The sequence below is a fragment of the Falco rusticolus genome, chromosome 10 (assembly GCF_015220075.1).
Source record: "Falco rusticolus isolate bFalRus1 chromosome 10, bFalRus1.pri, whole genome shotgun sequence".
In the NCBI taxonomy this organism is placed as follows: domain Eukaryota; kingdom Metazoa; phylum Chordata; class Aves; order Falconiformes; family Falconidae; genus Falco; species Falco rusticolus.
Window position 1 is genome coordinate 36,781,614 of NC_051196.1, and position 24,259 is coordinate 36,805,872.

Genomic DNA, 24,259 nt, shown 5'->3' on the forward strand with positions numbered 1-24,259 from the left:
TTTTGAAATAAAGTTCTGGGGTAGTAAGTATTGAACTTTTATTAAATAATACACCTAAGTTTTCATTTATGAAAGCTGCTAAAATGTCATTATACTGTTTCTGTTTTGAAATGTTAATTTAGTTCCTGTGAACTTTGACTAGTCAGAAAAAAATAATTTGTCACTGACAGTAAAAGTGCAATCAAGAAAAAATAGTGGCTTCTGTTTTCAGATACTTTTCTGGAAAGGGAGCAGATAAGGAATAGGCAGCCATGCTTCTTCGTACTTGTGGTTCACGCAAATACCAGCTGTGGCTGAGCTGAGGACCAGCACTCCCCCAGCCAGCTTGGGCAGGGACCCAGTGCCCAGGGCGGAGCTGATATGGGGCTCCTGACCCTTGGGTGGGCATGGAGGTACCGGGTGATGCTGGTCAGGGCCCTGGCAGTTTGTGAGAGCCCTGCACGGCACCGGTGCACAGCTGGGACAGGATTGCTCAGTGCTGTGCTGCCTGTGGCTTGGCAGCACGACTGCTACACTTCCACTTATTTTTTCACTCATACAGTGATATTAAACTTTAGCCACGCTCTGTGTTAAGATTCTCTGTATGCAGTATAATATGCTTAAAATTTTAACTTGGCTTGAAAAAAGGAGTGTGAATTAATTGCTGCCTGGTGCAGGTAGTAATTAGGTATTAGTTGATTGACTATCATGGAATCACACAAGGCTCTATCAGAGGCCTTTGAACTGGCGTGGATTGGGGGTGGCGTTAGTGGCTGTAGGGATAACTAGTCCTGCAGAGAGAAGAAGGCGCAATTTTGATTCCCCAAGTAGAGATTTCGCCCCGTAGCACAGAGTTACACTCTAAAACCTAAAATTTAGCTTACAAATAAGTTTTACTCTTACGGCTCACAAAGAGAAGATGGAAAATGCAGGTTATGTTTCTCTGTGGCACTGGCGATATGAGAACAGATACTTTCATCTGAGCTTCTTACAACTGAGGAGGGACTGCTGCCATACCCATCTTGTAGCTTTAGAGGAACATTCAACTAATGTGTTTTATTTCCACAGTGCCAATCTGCTTTGTTGTGCCTTGGCAATGCCCCCCCCCAAAAAGCCCATCTACCAGGGCATCTGTCCAAAAATCAAAACCTCTTGCTTTCTGCTGCTTTGACATCCTCTACAGTGCAGCAGCGTGTGCTCAATATGTATTATTTAGGAACCTGCTATGCAAAATAAGTCATAGAGCCAGAGCCACTGCCTTGCCTGTAGTGTCCCTTTTAAAAATATAAATTCGATTAAAACTTCCCATTTTTCATTCCATAGAAGTTGCTAGAACAGAGAACAGAGGCTCTACTAAAGTTAAGTCCATTGTCTCCTTTTGTGAATGGTGCATTTCAAATGTCTTTTTATGTTGTGTCTGTGTTTATCCATTAGAAACGTGTCTAAATCTGTCGTATAATGATTTCGTGAATTATTGAGTTATTTTCTGCTGGATTTATTTCAAAACTCGCCTAAGAGGCAGTAGGTGATGTGAACTTGTTTGTGCGTCATGCTGCTTAGTATAATGTCAGCGTTTAAAATGTTATTTCCATGTAGGAGCTAATGATGAAAAGGCCAGCAGCTCCCCCTGTGTGGCAGGGTAGGCTGGAAGGCGGCAGTATTCCCGTCTTCTGGCAGTATTCCCGTCTTCTGGCAGGTGCTTCTTGTAGCATGTCCCGTGACAAGATGAGGAAAGCATCATGACTGTTCTTTACCTGTCTTTTTCAGAAGGCTGTCTCCCGCTGTACTTATGTGCCCATGCCCTAAGTGACATGCCCAGGAAGGAATTAAACTGGAAAGAATACCAACCCGTAGGCCCCCTGGAGATCCTGTTGGCTGCCTTTTTTAATGATGGCTAGTGTTGGAGCCAGAGCTGCACGCAGCTGCAGCGCAGGTGGAAAGAGGAGACGTGCTCAGCCTGGCCTGGTCACACAGCTGAGCTGACCAGCCTCCAGCGCTGGGGCTCCTGTCCTTCACGCCTGGCTCCAGGTGCCCTTTTGCAGTAGTCTGGGAGTGAGTCCTCTGCCTGGGGAGCAGAGGGGCTGACGTGAGGTGCAGGGAGAACTCATGTCCACACGGATGCTTGGAGCTGGCAGACCATTACCTTCAAGGCCCTTTCAAAGCCTAAGGTCACCAAGGAAAGGTGTCCTCACCACTCAAAGATAGACCCCATCATTAAGCCTGGAGACAATCTCAAGGATCTGGGTCATCCCAAATCTCACTGAGGTCAGCGCAGATCTTTTCTGCAGCTCAAGAGAAGAGCTCCCAGCCATGCTGCATCCCATGAGGGCTGATGTCCAGGGTGGTCATGAAACCACACCAGCCCCCGGCCAAGGAACTAGATGACACCAGCTCTGACATCCAGGAACAGGGTATTGGCAGGGCACAGCGTCCATGAGCAAGTAGCACCTTCTGCTGGCATCATTATTCCTGTGCGGGGAGCACAGGTTTCATAACCTCCCTGTCCTTTTCCCAGTGGTGGTCCATAGAGCAATCCCAGATCCCTGTAACCTACAGTATGTGTGAGATGGCTTGTGATGAAACAGCAGAAAGACCTGATGTAAAATGGCCTACATGGTGATGCTGCATTGTGAGTGGGACCGTCAGCAAGCGTTGCTGTCGTGCAGGACCTGTGGGCATGAGGCATAGGACTGTTTTCTGATAACGTCCTCTTGAACGTGGGACTGGAGTAACTCCAAGACCTTGTCTGTAGAAGCTGCAAGATCTGGGACTTTTGGGTCTGTGCCCCACGGTGCTGTGCTTGTAGGAGGGCAGGGGAAGGAAAATGTCTGGCAATAAGAGAGCTGGAGGGATCTGCCCTGGTGCCACATCTCTGGCATGCTGCAGAGCTGCCAGACTCCCTCTCTGTGTTGCATCCCTTCATTTGCACCAGTCGTCCTGTCCAGACACTCTCTTGGACCCAGCAGAAAATACCAGACACCACCTCTGATGCATCCGCTGAGTCCCACCTGCCACATGCCATGTCTCCATTCCCATTCCTCTGAACAACAGGTAGGGAGTAGCCGGGTGGTTCCCGGTGCTGTCTTTGGGGTCCGCCTGGCACCTGGAGGGCTCTGCCTTGACACAGGGACTCGCCCGCACCCCCCTTCAGCCCTGGGCTGCACACAGTGGGTGTGAGAGGAGCGAGCTGATGATGCTGATCAGCTGCCTCCCGGCACAGGGGGAGCTGAGGGGGAGCCCACCTCTTTTTGGGGGGGTTCCTCAGCTGATGAAGAAGCGCTGCTTTGTATTATGGCCGGGCATGAAATACTTCTCTCATCCTGCAGATCTTTCTGAGTATAAACAAAATGTTCTGTTTTGCAGTGGAGCAGATGTCAGGCTTCTTGAAGTTTTTCCAGAGGGGAACTGGGCTGCAAGCACCACAGCTGGAGCATCTTGCAGACCCCCAAACTCTCATCATTTGCCTGCCTAAGCCTGGGAATTCTGGACAGTTTTCTTGCACCCAAAGCAGAGAACCCAACCGTAAGGTGAATTGCCTCATTACACAGCCCAGGAGAGCATTCCCTTTGGCTTAGAGCAAGGATTTCAGCCATGGATGCTTGCCTTCTGGGTGAATGCTCTGTCACCTGGGTGGCAGTTGGTCATTCGGAGGAGAATGTCTGTGCAGGAAGGGCTCAAGAAACCTTTCCTGACACCCAGCGATGATCATGAGGGCCTTGGCTGTCCAGCCAGTGGGTACGCTGTGGGTGCTGGGGCTTGTTCTGCAGACTATAGTGCCCTGTGGCAAGAACACCCAAATTAAAAGAAACAGCTAATTTACTTCACTGCTGAAGTTTGTCCCCGGACAAGCAAAGTGCTCTGTCGACAGGTTTACCAAGCGAGCGAGGGAGATGCATCCTTCCTGAGCTCTGTGCTGTTGTGGGTGCACTGTCTCTCGTCCTGAAGACAGTTTGTTGGCAGCTAGCTCATTTAATATGAATAGAATCCTCTCTCCACTGGCTTGGTGTCCGCAGAGCAGCCAGGTGGGTTTCTCTCACTCGCCCTGGCTCATTTGGATCATACATTTTGATTTGAAACTGAGGAGCCCTTCCTTGTGTAGCTGGACAGCCGGTACAGTCCTGCAGAAACATGCAGGCAGCTCAGCTTTTCACAGCCAAAAAACTCCTGTGTGTTATTCAGAAGCATAACTGCCTGCCTGTAGTCTGGATGATAGTTTTGGAGTGAATATTAAGAAGATAAAAGAGAGGCCTTTGTTTGCAGGTGGATTGTTATCTCCCCTGATCTGAAACAAAGGGCATCCTCTGCAGCCAGGCTGGGAGAGCCTGGCCCGCACGGGCTGGCTCTGGCGGGTGCTGAGCCGCGCAAGATGCTGAGCCTCCAGGCAGGCAGGTGTTGTGCAGTTGAGGGAACACTCTGTCAATAGCCAGGAGGACAGTATAATTATATTTTGTCCTCAACTATCGACACAGTGGCTCCTAAATGCCTCCTCTCTCTGTGTTATCTTCACAGGTCACCTTGGTATTCAGATGGTCTGCGACAGAGGAAGCATGAAGGGAGGAGGCTAAGTGCCAGTGGTGGAAGTCATACTCTGAAGGTGATCTGCTGTGACCCAAAAGCTTTCTGACATTCTTTGCTTTGGTTGTGACAGAGAGGAAGAAAGTCTTCTTCTCCACACCATGTCTGTCTGTAAAGTCCCAGCAAGTTGTTTCCCCCAGAACACAGGGTTTCCAGCTCCAGGAGGTTTCTTACCTGCTTCCCATCTGGAAGCGGCTGCAGGTTTAGCCCTGGGGGTGGGTTCGGCTCGGTGCTGGCATCACATGCAGTAACTAGGAGACTGGGCTCAGGCTCGGTTGCAGATTCATGCAATAGCCTTTCTCGCTCTATTTTCCTCTCAATGAGATTTGCTCTGACTGATTCTCTGAAGTTGCTTGAAACGTAGTGACAGAGGCTGTGATTTGTGTGCGATGCTGCCTGGTTAGTTGTGTCAGTGGTGGGTGTGATCAGTTCCTGTAACACATACCAAGGTGCGAGCATCTCTTTAAGTAACTCTTTGTTTGCACAGTCATCTCTGCTGCCGATAAGCCTGTTACACCCTGTTGTTAGCTGTCTGTTTTGGAGGCAGGTTACTGTGACGAGATTCTGGAAATAGGAATGACTGGCAAACTCTGTAGGGTCTGTTCATTCTGTTTTATGCCAGGTTGTGCTCTGGAGCAGCTTCGGTCTTATGAGACAGCATCTTTCTTCAGCAGTGGACAGGCTGTGCTTCTGCTTTCCAGCCTCGCAACTGCAAACCAAATTCCGCCTTCCTAGCACTTGGATCTGAGGATTTTCATGTTGTATGTGTGCTCCTCTGCTTCTTGCATGTGCATAACTGTAGGATTACCTTCCACCTTAGCTGCCAGTCGACCCTTGCTCGGTGACAAAGCAATGGCAGCACTGAAAAATAAAAATGCAATTTGTATAACCACAAAAGGAGAAAAAGCTTCAGTCAGGATAAATTAGAAGGCCCAGAATGCATAAAAACAAGAAGAGAAACAAAAGATAGCAAGGAAAAATCCATGGCTGGGAGGGAAAGATAGAGGACTATTTTAAGTGAAATGACAAAGTCTGCATCCAGTCAAGTTGCAATATCACCTGCAAAATGTGCGGGAAGCCTTGTCCGTGCGAGGTGCCCCCTCTGGAGTAGGATGCCAGCACTGATCTGGCCATTGCAAGCAGCGAGTATGTGCCCAGCTTGCATTGCTGGTCCCACCTTGTGACCTCTTTCCACTGCTCCAGCAAATGTTAATGCGGTTAATGCAGGTCTCTGGTTCACCTGCATCATTACTGATTTGCATCGTTCTGACGGCAGAGTGTACAACTGCCCCTGCCTTGCAGTTTTACGGCATTCTGTTCCAGTGGCATCTTTGGGCTAATTAAAACCTTTACATCAGTCCCCTGGGATGCAGGTGCTATTTTAACTTCCCTTTTATCTGCAGACCACTGTGGCAGACTTTGGGCACTGAAGTTGAACGTGAGAGAGTTGCACGTGGCTGCTGCCCTGCCGCAAGGGCAGGGTGGGCTGTAACCTGCTTTCTTTGTGCAAGATCTGTCTGGGGCCTCCTTCCCCATCCCCATCCTTTCCTCTGCAGCATTTCCCACTGCACCATCTCAATCCTTTCTCCATGAGCTTTCCAGCCTGAACCAGAAGTGCCAGGTAGCGTGCCGCTTGTGAGAGGAGGTGTCTTTGCACAGCCCATGTGCTTCCCACCGCAGTAAGTTGCCTCTGACTGTATTAGCAAACAGTGTCTGTGGCTGCTAGCAAGGGTAATAGCACATCTGTAGATACAGCAGTACTTAGGGATGATGTTAAGTAAAACAGGACTTGGCCACCCACTGTGTATGCATTTTGGGGAAGGGGTGGTTACTGTGGATTAGCTCTAGCTGTGCCCTGCGATGCCTGTTTGCAGCTGCAGTATGTCCTAGATGCACTCCAGATGCATCTTCAAGTTTAGCCTTGTCCAAAAAGAATGTGTTTCATAAACTTCAGTGGGAACCAAAGCACAGAAATTGTAAATGGTGGGGCAGCTCTTCGAAAGCAGCTCCTGGGCTGAACTGAACCACTAGTGTGGAGCGCCTGTGCTGCCTGGCGAAGGAGGGGGACCGGCCCTGAGGCTCCTGTGACAGGCTGTGTCTGGAGACTTTGCTGCACAGCATTTGGGGAAAATTCAGAGATCACTAGCGGCAGCAGTATCACAGCTGAGGGATTTTATTCGAAAGAAAATTATGATCTGCTAAGATACTGGGCACTGAACAGCTCTGAATGGAGGGGGATGAGAAATACACAGGATCAATGTAATATTCTTATCCATTCCATGTAGACACTTTCCAAGAATAATTATCAACAGAGAATCCTCATCTAAAGGATTTCTGTTAGCACTATTTGCATTCTTTTATAAAAGTTCTAGAATAAAAGTAAATAAAAATAGTTGCTAATAAAAATTGCATATGGCACAAAATATCATGTTATGAGGACAAGTCACTGTGAGGAAATATAATCCATCTGAAAAGCTTTAGAAAAGAGTTGTAAGTCTCAAGATCTTAAAACCAAAATGCATTGCAGCAACAGACAGAAGGAACTGGTCTAACTTAAAAAGCATCCTCATCAAGATCTGTAAATGATTAAATGTTGAGATCCTAGAGATAAGAAAAAAAACCCCTGATTCTAAAGCTGCATAAATTCAGACAGTAGGTAAGGCACGGACTTTAGCAGTGACAGGGCTTAATCATTGGAACAATTTGTTGTGCATCATAGAGATTTTCTGTGGGTTGAAATCTGGAAAATGTGCTGTATCTGCACTGGATGCTTGGCACCAGGCTCACCGAGGACTTGCAGGTGGCTGGCCTGGTGCTGCGGGGGGTCGGGCAGGATCGTGGTGGTGGTACTTTCTGAACATAACATCCATGGTACTCTCTGAATGTTAAACCTACACACAGGGTTCTTAACATTAACAACCTTATTAACATTTAAATGCGATGGTTTTCTCTGATGACTTCTTTGTCGCTAGCTGTGATGATTTTCACTAATGCAGTCACTCTACCAGGACGTCTTAAGCACTGATTCATTATAGGAACTATTTGAAAAATGTAACATTTAATAGCTGAGTTGACATGGGGATGTGGGCACCTAACCGTCATTTTAGGTAGCATAGTTCAAAATGTTTATCTGCAAAAGCCCTTTCCTACTCCCACAGGTGTAGCCCCTGTGGCTATCTTAATTCCTTACTTGTAAATCCCTCCGGCGGGTATGGCAGGGCAGTCACCCCACAGGGTAACAGCCGGGGGGATGAGCCGTGCCCAGTGCCAGCGTTCAGCAGTGCCAGCGGGTGTGCAGCCCCTCAGCAGTGCTCCTGAGCCCTTGAAACAGCGGGGCTGGGTCAGCAGCCGTGAAAGCCCCCGGTTTGCCGCGCCTGGAGGTTTGCCCTGCAGTAGCAGGGCTACGTAGCCCCTTCAGAAGCACTGTTCAGGAAGAGACTGAAACCGAAATGCAGGCAAATAAATAATCAAATCCCATTTGATTACATTAGGTATTAACTTGTGGCCTTCTTTGAGAAACAACGAGAAATCTGTGAGTCTCTTACATTTGGTCCAGATTTTGTTGCTGTTAATGAAGTTGCCCTATGGCAGAGTCGGTTTAAAAGCAGACCTCTGCTCCAAGTCTAGGTCACTTGTATTTTTGTAACTCTTGACATTCCTGCAGCCTTGTCAGATCTCGGAGCTGAGATGGGTAAGGATCGAAGGGGAGAGCTGTGCTTGTGGGGGGCACAGTCTGACTGAGAGCATGGCCCCTTGTCACCGCTGTTCATCAGCGTTCCCGTGGCGTTCTGAAAGCAATGACTGGTGGCCAAACTGTAATAAAGTAATTACTTTCTAATTTCTGGGTTGCCCTGCAGTTCCCCTTAGATTGTAGCATGGGTTTTCACACTCTGATTTTTTTCTGGTTTTGCTTTGAGTTTGGCTTTGGGTTTTTTTGGGGTTTTTTGTGTTGGTCTTTTGTTTGGTGGTGGGGTTTTTTTTTGTGTGTGATCTACTAAACATTTCTAGGGTTATTACCTTTCATTTCAGTTTGGAATATGGTTGGTACGGGTTCTCCTTCCTTTTAGCTCCAGCTTCCTTGGGAAGACCTACAAAAGCATACTGCTCTTCAGTTCCTATCGCTCATCTGTTTTGGGACATCTTTCACATGTGGATGAATCTTGTTCTGCTCCCCGTTTCTAGGGAATGATCTCTGCACAAGGAGTATGTACATTCCTCGCAATGCTATTCATCCAGCCTGTTGCCTTTTAAAACCTGCGAGGGAAGCACAGAAAAGCCAAACTTCTCCACTTTGCTATACATTTTTCTTTTCACTTCTAGGTCCTCCTGTGGAGCCCCTGGAGCCAACCAGGCCTTTACCGACTCTTCCTGTTCGCAGAATTCACTCCACTTCGGAAAGAAAACATGAGAGACAGCCAAGACCTCCCAGTCCTCCTCTGGGTGATAGGCCATCTCCTCCTGGCACAAAACCAAACATCTGTGATGGCAACTTCAACACCGTTGCTCTCTTTAGAGGAGAAATGTTTGTTTTCAAGGTACTAAGAATTCCTGCTTACTCATGAGTCTGTCTTTGGTTTTATTGCTGGAAAAAATTAATAGAAGTGTAAGACAGTGAGATTTGCAATGTCTGTGAAATAGCTCTGTTCCTCTGAGGCTGACGGGAGAGCAATATTAAAAGGAAATATAAGCAGATCGACTCTGTAATATTTGGAAACAGTGCTGATGGGATTCACAAAATATCCAGGCAGCCAGTGGACCAAAATGTGAACTGGACGCACTAGTGGAGAGAGAATTCAGGCACCATCAGGCTCAGAGAGGAGCCCTCTGTAAAGCCAGAAAGCAACAGCAGTGCCTAACCAGGGGGTACGGCTCCTCACCTCCGGAGGTGGCACGCTCGAATCCTGGGCTTTGGGCACACTCAGCCCACCAGGAGCTGTTGGGGCCTTTCAGCCGACCTTGCTTGTGCAGCCGGGGAGGAGTGAGAGGCTTTGCTCATAACCTGCATTAGAGTGCCTTGAATATGGAAATCCATGGTCCCATCCCACAATACCTGCGGCTTTCACTCTGCCCAGTGGGTGTGAATGTGGAGAGGGATTATACTGAAGGTCATTAAATGGACAAACCACATCAGTGGCAGAAAATGCCTGAACTGAAAATAGTTGAAGGCTGGGACAGTACCAGGGAGAAGTCTCACAGGCTCTGTCCTGCTCTTACTCATCCATGAGCATCCGCTATGGCGTTAACTAATGATCTTGTATCTAAAGGGATATTCCATAGTGCCTTTGGACGCTGTGTGCTTCACACAGTCACCAGGTACCGTTAAGGTTGTGTGGCTCTCTTGGGGTCTGACAGCTGAGCACCAGTTGTACCAGCACAAGTGTGACACCTTGGTGTCGAGACACACAGAGACGTCACTCGCAGATGAGTTCGTAACGCATGTAACTGTGGACTTGCTTCCCCCTGCTCCTTTTTCCTCTCCTTTCCAGCCTTTTTCACAGTGCCAGCAATCAACTTCTCGCCCTCTTGGCTGCCATCTTCCCCACGAAGCGCTTCCCTCACTGGAGACAGTGTTGGGCTGCGTTGGAGCTGTCATCTGAACCAGGACTTCTTTAATGGTTATGGGGCCTAGGCAGGGGTTAGTAATGCTTGCTGCTGGGCACCCAGCCTGATTTGACTGCAAGATAAAAACAGTCAGTCTGAAGATGCTTCTGGTTTTCTCAGGATCGCTGGTTCTGGCGTCTGCGCAACAACCGAGTGCAGGAGGGATATCCCATGCAAATTGAGCAGTTCTGGAAAGGCCTCCCTGCAAAGATCGACGCGGCCTATGAGCGGTCTGATGGAAAATTCGTTTTCTTCAAAGGTACAGTACCTTTCCGTGCCAGCCTACCCACCTGCCTCACACTGCACTCCTCTTTTATGGCATGAGATAGTGAAAAGAGTTATGCTGCATCCTTGTCCTTTTCCTTCAGGCAGCCGCTAATGCTTAAAACATAGTTTGATGTGCGCTGGCCTTGCCAGGAAGTGTCTGTGTAAAGCTAATATTGATCAGTGGAAGTTGGCTTCCATGTGGTAACAAGAAATAGCTCCCATTTCCCCGGGAAGTACTGCCTACTGTCTCCTGCCTACTCCTCGAATACGTTTCAGCAGGGCATTAGGGCCTCTCCAGGTACAGGGCTCTCCCAAACCACCTTTCTGGACAAGTGTCTCCTAAAGAGACAAAATTCCCACCCGATGCTGGGCCCCACGTGCGCTCCCTGCGCTGTGCCAGTGGCTGGGCAGGATCCTCTAACCTGACAGCACCGTGAGCACGGAGGGGCAGCTGGAAAGCTTCAGCAGGCATCCACACACATTGTTCCTGGTCTTCTGAATTCATGTCTGCAGCTTCGGTCCCTCAGCTTGATAAACTGTATTAGAACCTGAGAAGGCTCAGGGAAAGGCAACAGAAAGGACTGAGAACTATGGGCTGAGCTCCTGCAAGGAACGCCTGGGCCTGGGCGAGGGCTGCCAGAGACGGGGTAGGAGAGAAGCCTTTGAAATCACAGCTGGCCTGGAGGAGGCAGATGGGACAGGGTTGTTTAACATCTCTTCCAAAACAAAAGCTGAGGAGCAGCAAATGAAATGGGGAGGTTTCAGGTTTAAAATGGAGGAGCAGCTCTTCCATGTAATACAGTAAAGCCTGGAAGCCCTCCGCATGCTGTGGTTCATTGTGGCTATTTTATGTTTATATTGATTTAACTACTACTGAGGCAAATTGTTTGTTCTTTGTGTGTCCCTGTTCATCTCTAGGAGATAAATACTGGGTTTTTAAAGAAGTGACAGCAGAGCCGGGCTACCCACACAGTCTGGTGGACCTGGGAAGCTGTCTGCCCCGGGAAGGCATCGACACGGCTCTGCGTTGGGAGCCGGTGGGCAAAACCTACTTCTTCAAAGGCGACAGGTACTGGAGGTACAACGAGGACAAGAGAGCAACAGATCCAGGATACCCAAAGCCCATCACTGTGTGGAGAGGAATCCCCAAGGCTCCGCAGGGAGCTTTCATCAGCAAAGAAGGCTGTATGTATCTGCAGTTGTTACACCCACCAGACCGGTAATGGCTTGTCTGCCTTGGCAGTCGGGTGGTGGGATGTGGGGTGGTTTATTTCCTGAGATAGGAATCAAGGCTCAGAAGTCCTAGGGTCACACCCGGCCGTGAGATCCTTCCTGACCCTCAGCCCAGCCCAGGTACCTCCTCAGCTGCTAGACCACATTATCATAATGCCAGCTCTGGGAGGGGGAACAAGGGGACTTTTTCTGGGTTTGATGCCACAGAAGCCCCTACCCAGGTTTTCCCAGGCCCTGATTGCAAGGATGCTGAAACTTATTTTCCTTGTAGCTCCCTGCCTGTAGCTAGCTCACTGTTACAGGCTCCAGCCTGCCTGACGTACTTTGAAGGCAGCCATGCTCTGAGCCGGGGGTTGGACCACCAGAGGCTCCTTCCAGCACATTTCTTTCTCCGATTTGAAGATTTCTTCCTCTTCTTCCAGTTGGGGAAAGAACCAACAACACTGCAGTGACAAGCCAGGGTTACAGCTTCTCCTTTAAATCCTAGCTCCAAATCCACCTTCACTTTTCCATGGTTTTAGGATGCCCTGGATGAATTTTTGTTGGCCCAGGCAGCTCCCACCGCCAGCCTCTCAGGCTCTCTGCACATCCTCACACAAGCACAGCTTATCAAGTTGGAAATGGTGTGGTGAGAAAATATTCTCTATTTTGTCTCCTAGTTTATACCTACTTTTATAAAGGGAAGGAGTATTGGAAGTTCGATAACCAGAGGCTGAGTGTGGAGCCAGGCTACCCCAGGTCAATCCTCAAAGACTGGATGGGCTGTAACCAGAAGGATGTTGAACGAAGCAAAGACAGACGCCTCCCCCACGACGATGTGGATATTATGGTGACAATAAACGATGTGCCTAGCACTGTAAATGCGATCGCAGTTGTGATCCCTTGCATTTTGTCTCTGTGTATCCTTGTCTTGGTATACACGATCTTCCAGTTTAAAAACAAAGAGGTGCAGCAGAATGTTGTGTATTACAAAAGACCTGTCCAGGAATGGGTATGACACAGCCCGCTGCACACCTCAACTCATTGATCTGATGAGGACTATGGACAAAAAAAAAGAAAACAAATGCATTCAGAAGCCTACCAAACTACTTCAGTGACCTACAAGTTTTGGACAGCCTGGGACTGAAAGAAGCAGGAAAACTGGAAAAAATACAGGCAGCCTTGCAGTGTGGAGCCTCTTTCCTTCTTACTGCCTCAAGTCACGTGTCAGTCTTGGTGTGCCATCCTCCACAGGCTCACTCTAACCTCAGTCTTCAAGACAGGTTTCAACTGACCTGGGAAACTTCCTTCAGTTCCCTGCACCCTGTTAAACCCAGCATTCTCCAGTGTAGCTAAACCACCTCTGAACAGAACCATTTTTTTAATAGCTGTCTCATAAATGAATTATGATCATGAAACCTATGAACAGGAACAATTCAGTATCGTAAGCAGAAGACATTCTGATGCTGAACCATTCTAAAAGATCTTCTTAGTTTATTACAAAATCCAGGGAATTACCTGGATACAATTTTCCAATACCTGCTGGTCAGATGTTTTGTACATTCATAACTAATCAACGCTGCCACTCAGCACAGTGCATGAGGAACCACTAAGCACTCAAAGAGGTAAATGAGTGCAGAGCAGAAGCCCAAGAAGCACCAAACCAGACACCATAGTGTTAACCCAGCAACATCAAGCCCTAGATTGGGACAATCTGAAGGCAAAGTAATTGGATCTAAAATACCATCATGGGAATACATGTTTTTGTTTTGGGAGCCATTCATGAAAAGAAGTATTTAAATATCATACATTGTGTTAAGCTCCCGTCAGCAAGAAACAATGAACCAATATACTGAGAAATACGTATAGACGTAGACTGCACTCTGCCCCCGTTAAGATGCTGAGAAAAGATGAATTGTTGTTATGTGGCATGTATAATTAGATCGTGGAATTTATATGTTGGGTTTCAGAAGAATGGAAATGTTTGTTTGGAGTGAGATCGTCCTTATATTTTGCTGAAATAGTCAAGATACAGTAAGAATTAGGCCTGTTTATAAAACTAAATCCAATCCCTGTAGATGTTATAAACATTGTATGCCTTCGAAGTTCTTTTGGTTTTGCTCACTTCTTCACAGGCAAATATTTGGCAAAGACCAAAGGAAGCATGCCACGCAGTAGAATGAGTTCATCACTAGCTGCATTTGACAGAGACATAAAAATCAGGTAAAGGCTAGATAAATATCTGAACTTCTGGCTAGTAACTTCTCACAGCTCTCTTCCTACAACAGTAGCTTCTGCTTATCCCTCTTACAGTTGTGAACGGTTTAGGATGTTATGTCCTAATCCCAAACTTAGTGCATTTTGTTGTTGATGCTGATATTTCTGCCACGTTAAGAGTGGAAGAAGAGTTTCTTGCAATGCAATGGTGAAGTCCAGCCCTGTACAGAAGTGCCATTCATGTAGGCATATGAACTGCTTTGCACGCTCACGGTAAGGAATAGGTGATTAGTGTAAGCCCTCTGCCTATAACTGAATTTTATTCAGTGCAATGGAAGTGCAATTCACAGAATGTCCAGTTAGTATAGAAAAAGTACAGCTTTATAATGTCAGCTATGAAAAAAAAACCCAAGGATGAAAAACATGCTAAAAATATTCCTAATTACAATGATGAGGAACAAAGAAGCAGAAAGCTTGTTAGCACTCTGGATTTCTAAATAGTGCTCCAATATTGCTATGTGAAGCCGGATAGACAAATAGACATTTCTAGCAAAGCCCACTAGCACTGCATAACACGTGGTCCCAAACTGTATTTTGTCCTCCATAATTGATTTCCATAGCCAAGCTGTTTGTGTTTAAACATAAAGATATTACACACATATTACAAAATAAGTGAGAAGCTAGTAGATGCAAAACTTTGAATTTTAGTGAAGAATACATGATAACATCTCATGATGGGTGAAGGAGTGCAAAGGACCAAATGATATCGGAGCTACTAATTAGACACACACCCCTCCACATGCTACTCCGTACATTGCTATGTGTACTATATATGTGGTAGAATGCAGACTACAAACGCCACAGCCACATGGCACATCGAACTCATTGTACGCTGCCATCTCTTCTGGGACTGTGACAGCCCAAACCTTTGAGCAACTTCCAACAGCCATCATTAAAAAAAATTAAAAATTTACAACCTACAGAAATGTCTGGTTTTGTTTCTATTTTTTCCTCCTGCCCAAAGGTAGATTTTTGCTCTGTTCAAAACCCTGTCCTGAGTAAGAAGCTGCCTGTGCCTGCAGCAAGCTGAGCCATTTGCGGGGCCAGGCACCTGCTGCCCCAGGGCACACCGCCTGCCCCTGCTGCCTAAAGTCAGCCTTCCGCAGAGAACTGCTGCTTCAAAGAACCAGAGGAACACCTGGGTGCCTTTTCTAGCTGCTTCATGACCAGCTCCCAGTGCAGATGCTAGGTATTTGAGCCTTCCAGCACCATGAGCTATTTGTGTAGGTGTTTAAGGGGCCAAGAAGCAGCGTTCTGCAGTCACAAGTGCTGACTCGGGGGCAGGAAGGCGCCCAGTTGACCCACTTCCCCCAGTACAGCTGCACTCACGCTGCTGCCATCTCTCTGATAAAGATCAGCACCTGCGCAGTCCTGGGGTGACCCGAGTCTGGCACAAGCATCAGTATTCACGTAAGGGATAACTCCTTCGTATTCCCACACCCAAGCTCTTTGCTGGGATTTGGTATTACGCTAAAACCAGCACGTGACCAGCAGAGCATCAGCTCGCTGGAGCACCCCAGGGCCAGGCGGTTGCGTTCCCATTCCTGTCCAGAAATGCAGCACCAGGCCATATTGCCCCCATGGGGAGCAGGGACCGGGGGAGCAGGGACCGCACTGCTCACTCAGCTCTAACCCCACCACCAAAAGGCTCTTCCAGGTGCGCTCCTGGGCATACATCCCACCCTGCAGCCAGGGGAGTCCTGGCGCACCTTTACCTCCAGCAGAGCCGCAGCAGCCCCCAGGCAAGCTGCCTACCACACTGCACTCAACAGCCTTTTTTCCCCCCCTCCAGTTTCTGACTACTTTGAATGATTTCATCGCCAGTAAAGCATGCTCATTTTTCCAGGTACATTCGGAATGTGCTGGGACACACAATCGCTACAGTCAGAACAGAGGTGGTCCTCCACTGTAGGAGGGATTAGTTGTTCCTAACTCACAATTAGTCATCAAACCTCAGGGGGATCTCCCATCTCCCATTCACGAGGACTCGGGTTTTTAAAAACCTCTGTGCAGGATCCTGACAAAAGGTTTTGGACATTAAAGCCCACGATGGCAGCCAAAGCTACACACGCTATGACTTCTCCACTGAACCTGCAGTTGCAAGACGTTCATTCCTCCCTCAAAACCTCAGGACAACTCTTCTCCATCCTGCCAGGTTCCTCACAAGGCTCAAACCTTTCTCACAGTATCAGACTTCCGTGTCCAGCACAGCTGGAATCAGCTACAGTTCCTCACATCATTCCTGCAACCCTTCGTAACACCTGAATTCACACGTTACCTCCCACTGCCCAACAGCAAAGGCGGTCTATAGCCATGGGCGTAACCCACGGCCACACAGGTCAGCAATTCCATTTTTAAGAATCCCCAGAACCCGCAGGAGTGATACCCAGCACTGGGGACATACAGCTTGATTTTACTGACTATTCCTCAACACCTCCTTTTGGCATCGCCACTGCAGATCGCTGCCTTTGAGAAAAGCACATCAAAAGGGTCAGTCAATGAATGCTTCATTTCACATTCAGCCAGACTGAAATTACCGTTCTATCGACCCATCAGTCTGTCCTCATCCTTACTAGTCGGAATAAGTTAGTACAGACAAACTTCCCTGCACGAATCCACCGCCTTTCCAAAACAGAACACAAGAACACTGAACGTCGTGGCTCCCAGCATTGCTCCCTGTGAAACTCCTGTAAAATTTAACCTTTTACTCTTGTTCCCCCATCCTCAAGCCTGTAAAGGGCTTCCCTCTCATTCCATGGGATCACTCAACCCACAGTCCTTAAAAGCCTTTGGCACAAAAACCTGCCAAATGCCTTTCACACATACAAACAGTGTTACAACAGACCTTCTCCACACCCCTGTGGACTTGTAAGACATGACACCATTAAAACACCAAGTTTATACTCTCTCATGATATCATGTATCCATGTTTCTACTAATTCTTTATTACAGTTTCTGTTTTCCTTGTACATAGGTCCCTCTTACTAGTTCAAAATTCCCACAAACCCCTGTTTAGAATGACTATCATCTTTGCCACCTTTCAGTTCCCAAGCTTCAATGCGACTTTTGTAAAAGGTCACGCACCAGTTAGCAATGCCCTCTTCTCTCTGTGTCCAACCCTCTTCGTCATACCACAACCCCAACACTGTACCAGTATCTTTCTTATTTAAAAATCTGGATTACACAGAGTGTGGATTATTTTTCTTGTTTACCTCTAAGCACTATTTACCACATAACACACATCAAGATCACCAACACAAACCAGGATTCCTGCCCATCAACTGGAGTGAAAAACGAGTTACAGAAGTTGCAGGGAAAAACTTCAGCCTTACCCATTCCACGCTTGATGACATGCTAACACCAATAGCAGAAGTCAGACCGTTTGCCATTTATAGAACAAGAACAGAGAACAGAGCCCTGCAAGGCAGCCAAAGGAAAACAGCTTCTCACTCTCAATCCTGAGATATGCCAAGAGGAGGAGACCTGGAGTCATTGTCTAGAAAGGTAGTCCACCCTATCAAAGGCACCACAAACACCAAGAATTGTTAGCTGTAGCAGCAAGGAGCTATGAGCTGCTTACAGGCTTCCCGGAATGGCAGAGGGAAGGCAAGCAGCCTGGAAATGGCAGCCCCTGGCTCGGTTACCATTACAGACAGCCCAGACGGCAGGACTGCTATGATCAGGGAAGATTCTGTGGCAATCTTTATTAAGGAGCAACCCTTAATCAACCAAAACTTACAAAACCTTCCGTAAACATCCAGGCAGTAAAACAAAAAAGGAAGTTTACTTAATTTTCTGCAAAGCCTGAAGCACCAGGGCCAAAAAAGAGCTCTGCCCACACTGCCTTCAGGACAGCATTCCTCAAGAGAACCCAGCTGAGCAATGCAGCTCTTTGGAAGCAAGCGAGGAGCTTCCACATACCCTTAAGATGGGAAATGGAGACATTTCTGTGCCTTCAGGACACCGTTAACAGGCAAGCAGAAGTAAAGCAAGTGAAGTAAGAGATCAGCGAGCAACAGCTCTGTTTAGAATGAAATGACTCTCTTCTACCTGAAAGCAGTACCTATAGGTCCTTTTCACCACCATCACTCCCTGGCAAGGGCAGAGCTCCTAACTGGCAAGCTCCCAAATCTATAACATCTGACTGAATGGAGTAACTGGTTAGAACCGTGTGACTTAACATGTCTCCAAAATAACTCAAGATGAGGTGGTTTACATCTTTTTCGATTTGCTAAGAGTTTCCCAGGGTAGGTGGCTAACTCCTATAGAACAGATGAAAGCCCACTGGCAAGAGCATGCAGGGTGCTCTCTTGCGGGTGCCTCCGAAGCAGCACACATGGCACCAGGCATCTGCAGGCAACAGACCAAATGTCTGTTCCACAGACAGTCACACATTTTTGCTGTTAGAAGCTCCTGGACTAGCTTTGAGAAACTCCAGGTTTAATCAGGGCTGATCACTCAAAATCATTGGCCCTGTGGGAACAGCTGCCAGTCAGGGCAAGAGAGCAGGTGATGGCTTCTGAATTATTTTGTTGCAAGTAAACTACTATGGTTTTGGTATTGGACAGACAAGAGGCTCTTAAGTCTACCAACATGAGAAACATCGCTCTTTAGCAAGAGCAGGAAAAGAGATCAGTGACATGTATGTGCTGAAACAGACTGCTGTGCAGCAGACACCAATGCATTATTTAAGGCAAAATAATCTCTAGTGATCAATACTCAAGAGTATTATATACAGGAGTAAATATTGTGGGCTTATCTGAGGGGCTCAGTCAGCATCACAAAACGAGAAAGCACAGCTGAAGAACTGGAAAGTGTCAGCAAAGGGATAGAGAGCATTCCTTATTTGTAATTTATGTACGTTATTTATCAGTTTTTGCAATAATACTTAGTTTACAAAACACTACAAAAAGTTGGTTTTGTAGCCTCTTCCTTGGGCTACGCCTGCAGAAACAATACCAGAAGGTCTAGATGTCTGTAATCCAAAGTGCAGCTTTCCAAAGGACACTTCACTCCTTAGGAGCTTTCTGGATTGCAGGAACCAACACTGCTCATGTCAAGCTAAAAAGACAAAAGAGAAAGGAGATTTAGCAGACAAGTGCCAGAGAAGGCATTTCAAAACACCAGCAGTCAGTTCTCAACCTCCAATTACAAAGGCCCAGTAGTAATTTCCCTTCCTAGAACACAAGACTGAAAAGAGGGAAGCAGACCGGCCAGCAGCCAGCCATGAGAACAGACTTGTCAAGCTGGCAAAGGCAAAATGTACACTCAGCCTGGCCTAGGTAGTTATCAAAAGCTCAGAGCAAGATTAATTATGGCTCTGTTATGTTCACAGACATCCAGCCTTTATACAAGGACTGTAAAGGGGCAACAGAGAACTCTTTCAAAGGGTTCTTCATTCAAGGAATTCCTTAGTCTTTTCTTATGCCATAAACCATTCCCATACATTCTCACAATAACTGAGAACACAGCCACTAAGCTACAATGGCCTAAGTAGCTCAAGAACACACCTCTAGCACCACAGCAATGATTTAAGAGTTGTAATCAGATGAAAACCCAAATGTTTGCATTTGACATTCATCTGTATGTATGCCTAAACCTTGTTTGTATACATTAATGAATGGGGAAGGTCCTATATCACTACCACTCTCCAGGCACGACACAAGAAAAACCACCTCCCATTAAAAGGCAACTTGGACAAAGCCTTGACAACAAAGTTTGAAAAAAAGATTTAAAGCAGCAGCAGACAAGCTCCTAAGTCTTCGTGGCTCCAGAAATGGTTGCAGCAGGCATCTGAAATAATTTTATGGGTTAAAACAATCATAGGCCACAAGGCCAAGCAAAGCCACTGGCATCTTAACTTTTAAAACAAAATTTGTTTATAAAAGCTCCATTCATGTCATAGCTAAGCACTGAACAGTTAGATTAAAAAAAATGTATCTGAAAGTTGAAATGGATACTATTTCTTACAAAAGGTGTAACAGGTCTAAGAAGGCTCATTAGTTACAAGGAAACAAACTCTTCTGCAACAAGGCAATTGTCAGTTACCCAAAGAGGAAGTAAAAAAATCAAATACTAGAAAAAAAAACAATAAAAAAAAAATCAGATGTGAGAATAGCTAGCTTTATAGTAAAATCTTGCCTGCTTTGATCATGATCACACACAGACCTGGGTCCTCCTTACCTGTCAATCAAGGAATCTCTCATGTTGGTAGCAATGGTACTTGGCTGAGCTTCATTCAACCTGAAGATACTCTCGATGACAGAGAGCTCAGTGCTGGTTGTGTCCAGCCCGCAGAAGGCACACCAGTCATTTACAACCATTCCTGCTGCAATGACCTCGCTGCCACGGTTCACTGTTCCAGCCTAGCCAAAAAAATAAAGCAGGCAGAGTTAACAGGGTATGCTGACAGCAGCACGTTTCATTACGTCTCCTTATTACAAGTCTTCAGTGGAGTGCCTAAACTCACGCTCCTGAAAAGATTAAGGCTTTGGCCATCAACAAAGTTATAAAGATTTCAGATAAAAAGATTAATGGACAGCACTTAATCTCTTGAGAGAAAATTGCATGACATTCAGTGAAATAAAATCTAACAAATAGCAAGCATAAAGGCACAGCAATTGTGAAACTCACAAATCCAACTGAGCAGGCACAGGATTTTATGGCTTAATTTTTTTAAACACTGCCTTTGGCCAAACCACAGACAACACACATTCTGTATGAAGCAATGGGCGCAATTTGCATAATCCCAGCAGAGCAACGTTTCAGAAGCAAACTAAAGGCACTAAGCAACTTGTTTTCCCTGTCTTTTCTCAGTCTGAATGTCTCAGAAGACTTGCCCTGTTCAAGTCTTCTCTTCACCTCCCACTTGGAATAGCTCCGCATAGGGAACAGTATCCAGGAGCCCCCAAGATACAGAAACATTAAAACTGAACTGGGTTAGGAGGGAGTGGCAAGAGAAAACACAAACGCCTTACCACAAGTGGGACCTGGAGCAATGAAGACAGTTCATCCTGATCGTCAATTGAGGTTTTAGGGTGCACAATTCCTCCTTGGTTACTAAAAACACAGTAACTTCCTACTAGCACCTGATCTGCCACTGTTTGTCTGAAAACTTCAACCTTCAGTACGTCTGCCAAAATCTCTTCTGTCTCCTGCAAGGAGAGAATAAAATCCTCAGCAAAACAGTATCACAGAATCCAAAGTCAAGCTATTGCTGCATGCAACCTTCAGCTGGGATCCTCCCCTTTGAAAGCCTGCCCACACTCTCACAATCCATTGCAATCCAATCACTTACTCAGCATCTATACTCCAGATGTTTCCAGTTACCTGTGTGTACTGAGCTGGGCCACTATAACTAACCACAACACCACGCCTTTACTGAGAAATGCTCTTGTCCCCTCTTTCTGGAGGATGCTGGCAGCACATCAGTTGTGTCAACGCCTGTTCTCTGGGCATTCCCTGTGAACCAGTCCTCTCTTGTCCCAGGCCACTGGGACAAAACTGTCTTATCCTTCTGCATAACTCTCAAAAAATCCTTCCCCTCCAGGTTCGCACTGTGAATTCTTTTGTTTCCTCCCTCTTTGGCCATCTTGCCTTACCTTTTATACTTATTTAAAACCTAATATGCTGCAGAGATCCACACCCCCTTTTTTTTTTTAACCTTTGTACTCCTAACACAAAGTCCCACTTCTTCATCACCTTTAGCACAAACCGAAAGCAAGCACTGTAAGGACCTTCACCACCTGCAGCCACACCACACCCCTCTCCCTAGTGCTATTAAGATATCAGTTCTCAAACATAAAGCAGCAGCAGCTTTGTCTCCTCTGGCCTTATTATAAACTTCCATACAAGAACCTTCTAGTTTTCTATCACCCCTCTGTAAGCACGCACCACCATCGCATCCATGGCCTCTTTCAACTATTACAAATTTCAGCAAGCTCAGCAGTAGCTTATAATTACTGCTGTAGTCCTGACTAAACTCTTCTTTATGGTCTCCTTACTACACACATGCATACTCACTTTCATTCATTCAATTTTACATACACAAAGCAAATGGCACCTGACAATATACTTCCACAACCCACTCCTCCTCTTCTACAAAAGGGCATTCACTACAGCACGCTGAACAAGAGGGCACACGCTCTACTTAGGGCAGGATCCATATCCACCAATACAGAAAAAGAGGCAGATGAAGTGAAACCAAGTCAGAAGTCCAAAATCCCATTTTGAGACTTCTGTCTTGAAAAGAAAGGAAACACAAGGCAGCACAGCCTCCTAAGTGACATTAGCTCAGCTGTTAATACAGCTCTTCTGATTCCTGTGCTACATACAGAAATCCTCAACAACCATAAACCCAAACTGCAGCTTGGCAATCATTTCCCATGCATCCAGCATGAATTTAAAAGCTTTATACAGCCATATACCCTGTCAAGATCTGGATGTACAAGAGCTACATAATCATTGCAGGTAGTGACATTGCCCAGCGCTGAGAGCCGCTCTTCTACTCGCTGAATTCGCACAGAATCTGGAAGACTATTGCGGATATGTTGAAGCTCTTGGTCTGTCGTACTGCTTGGCACCAACAGTCCGTGCCTGTTTCCTATAATGACAAAGACAGAAAAGAAAAAAATAATATTTCCACGAGGCTTCCCACTTTCCTGATGTTTATAAAACAAAGGCTTGAATTGTCCTTGCCCTATCCGCTCCTCCCAAGCCCCAAGCTCAGCCCAAGAGAAATAACGTTACCATTTAAAACCCTGCGCCACAGGTAAGGAACACCAGGACGAAGCATACTTATCTCACAGTAGAAACGGGTGAATGGCACTAACTTTAACCACTTCCCTTTTCCAACAGAACTAAAGGTTGGTTCTCAATGAAACACTCTGACTAGAAATTTCCCTGCAGATGCCGATTACCCTACAGCACCCCCCGATGCTGCCCGTTTGTACTACTTTACTGCGGCAAAGCAGGAAGATGGCACGGACAAAGATTTTGACAAGAACAAAGCTCAGGCAAGAGGTTTGTCTGCCAGAACAGGGTCGCACTGGCCAGAGACCGACTAAAGACTTTTCTCTGCCTTTCACATTTGCTAACGCCTGGCCCCTCTCGGGCCCTGCCCCGCCAGCGCTGGCACTGAGCCGCCAACCCCAACGGCTCCGGCCCCTCGCCCCGCTCCCCAGAGCGACTTACAGGTGTCCTCGGGCCCCGAGTGGCACACATGTCCACTACCCCAGCGCCGTCACCGGGCACGTTTGGGCTTTTCCCTTCTCAGCTCGCCCTCCCCCCACGCCTGACCCCAAGGCCTCCGCGGCCGAGGGGCGCCGCCCCCGCCAGGCGGCGATCCGCTGTCCGCACAGCAGCGCCGGGGCCCCAGCCCCTGCCCCGGGGCCCGGCCGGCCGGCACCTACCCACACACATCCTGCCGATGATGCGGCAGCCGGCGATGGAGGCGTGCACCACCGGGATGGTCCCGAAGAGCTCCCCCTCGAAGACGCTGCAAAGAGAGGGCGCGGTCAGGGCGCGGCGGCGGGGCGGCGGGGCCGGCCGGGCCCGCGGGGCCTCCTCACCTGTAGAAGTTCTCGGAGCCGCCGATGGCCACCAAGCAGTAGGCGTTGGTGAGCTTGGCGAAGCAGCCCAGCTCGTTGTTGTTCTCGAAGCTGGCGCGGACAGCCATAGCCGGGCAGCACAGCGGGGACGGGCCGCGCTGCAATGGGCGCCGCAGCCTCGGCCGGACGCACGCGGCACGTCCGCTTCCGGCGGCGGGCAGGCGGAAGTGCGCGGGTAGAGCGGCCCCGGCCGCGCCGGGCGGGCACAGCGCCGCCGCCGGCCGGGAGGGGCCGCCGCAGTGAGGGGGAACGCGGGAGGGAGCAGCCGCACGGGAGGCCCGGGCGCTGCGGCACAGCACGTGCCGGGGCACCGCCCGCCGCCACGTGCCTGCGGGTACCGGTACGGGCCGCCGCCACCGCTGCGCCCCCGCAGGCCACCCGCACCCGCTGCGCGGCGAGGGTCGCTGCCAACCGCGTGCCCACACCCGTCCCGTTGCGGCAGGGCCGTGCCCAGGCGCCGCCTTCTCACTGACACTGGCCGCCCGCAGCGTCACTGGCCGCAGACGTGTCACCCCACCATCCGGGTGCCGCCCCAGCACACCGCTCGCCTGGGGGCCACCCGTGGCCAGGTGTGACCCGTGTCAGTGCCGGCGGGTGCCCCGCAGGAGCGTTGTGCAGGTGCCATCCACGTGGTGACCCCCATCGTGCAGGCAGCACTCACACAGTGACCCCCCTGCTGTGCAGGCACCACCCGTGCAGTGACCCCCACTTTGTGCAGGTGCCACCCGCACAGTGACCCC

The 24,259-nt window shown here is 48.1% G+C and overlaps 2 protein-coding genes across 3 annotated transcripts in view; one reads left to right on the plus strand and one right to left on the minus strand.

Moving 5' to 3' along the window:
* The window catches only part of MMP24 (matrix metallopeptidase 24), a 42,672-nt gene extending 26,258 nt beyond the window's left edge, over positions 1 to 16,414 (plus strand). For both annotated transcript variants that reach the window (XM_037402553.1, XM_037402554.1), the window contains exons 6-9: positions 8,875 to 9,089; positions 10,276 to 10,414; positions 11,341 to 11,607; positions 12,315 to 16,414. In XM_037402553.1, the coding sequence (XP_037258450.1) occupies positions 8,875 to 9,089; positions 10,276 to 10,414; positions 11,341 to 11,607; positions 12,315 to 12,652 (959 nt within the window). In that variant the 3' untranslated portion in view covers positions 12,653 to 16,414. The remainder of the gene's footprint in view (positions 1 to 8,874; positions 9,090 to 10,275; positions 10,415 to 11,340; positions 11,608 to 12,314) is intronic.
* Positions 16,415 to 17,585: 1,171 nt separating this feature from the next.
* EIF6 (eukaryotic translation initiation factor 6) lies at positions 17,586 to 23,667 on the minus strand. Its single transcript, XM_037402555.1, has 6 exons — positions 23,481 to 23,667; positions 23,322 to 23,407; positions 22,338 to 22,513; positions 20,889 to 21,065; positions 20,095 to 20,276; positions 17,586 to 18,972 (listed from the first exon to the last, which is right to left on the minus strand). The coding sequence occupies exons 1-6, from the start codon at positions 23,585 to 23,587 to the stop codon at positions 18,963 to 18,965; spliced, it is 738 nt and encodes a 245-aa protein (XP_037258452.1). The 5' UTR covers positions 23,588 to 23,667; the 3' UTR covers positions 17,586 to 18,962.
* Positions 23,668 to 24,259: the final 592 nt, after the last annotated feature.

Coding starts and splice junctions, on each gene's coding strand:
- EIF6 (XM_037402555.1), bottom strand. CDS start 23,587: ATGGCTGTCCGCGCCAGCTTCGAGAACAACAACGAGCTGGGCTGCTTC. Junction 22,514..23,321: donor CATCGGCAGGATGTGTGTGG/GTAGGTGCCGGC, acceptor TTGTCATTATAG/GAAACAGGCACGGACTGTTG. Junction 21,066..22,337: donor TACATCCAGATCTTGACAGG/GTATATGGCTGT, acceptor CTCTCCTTGCAG/GAGACAGAAGAGATTTTGGC.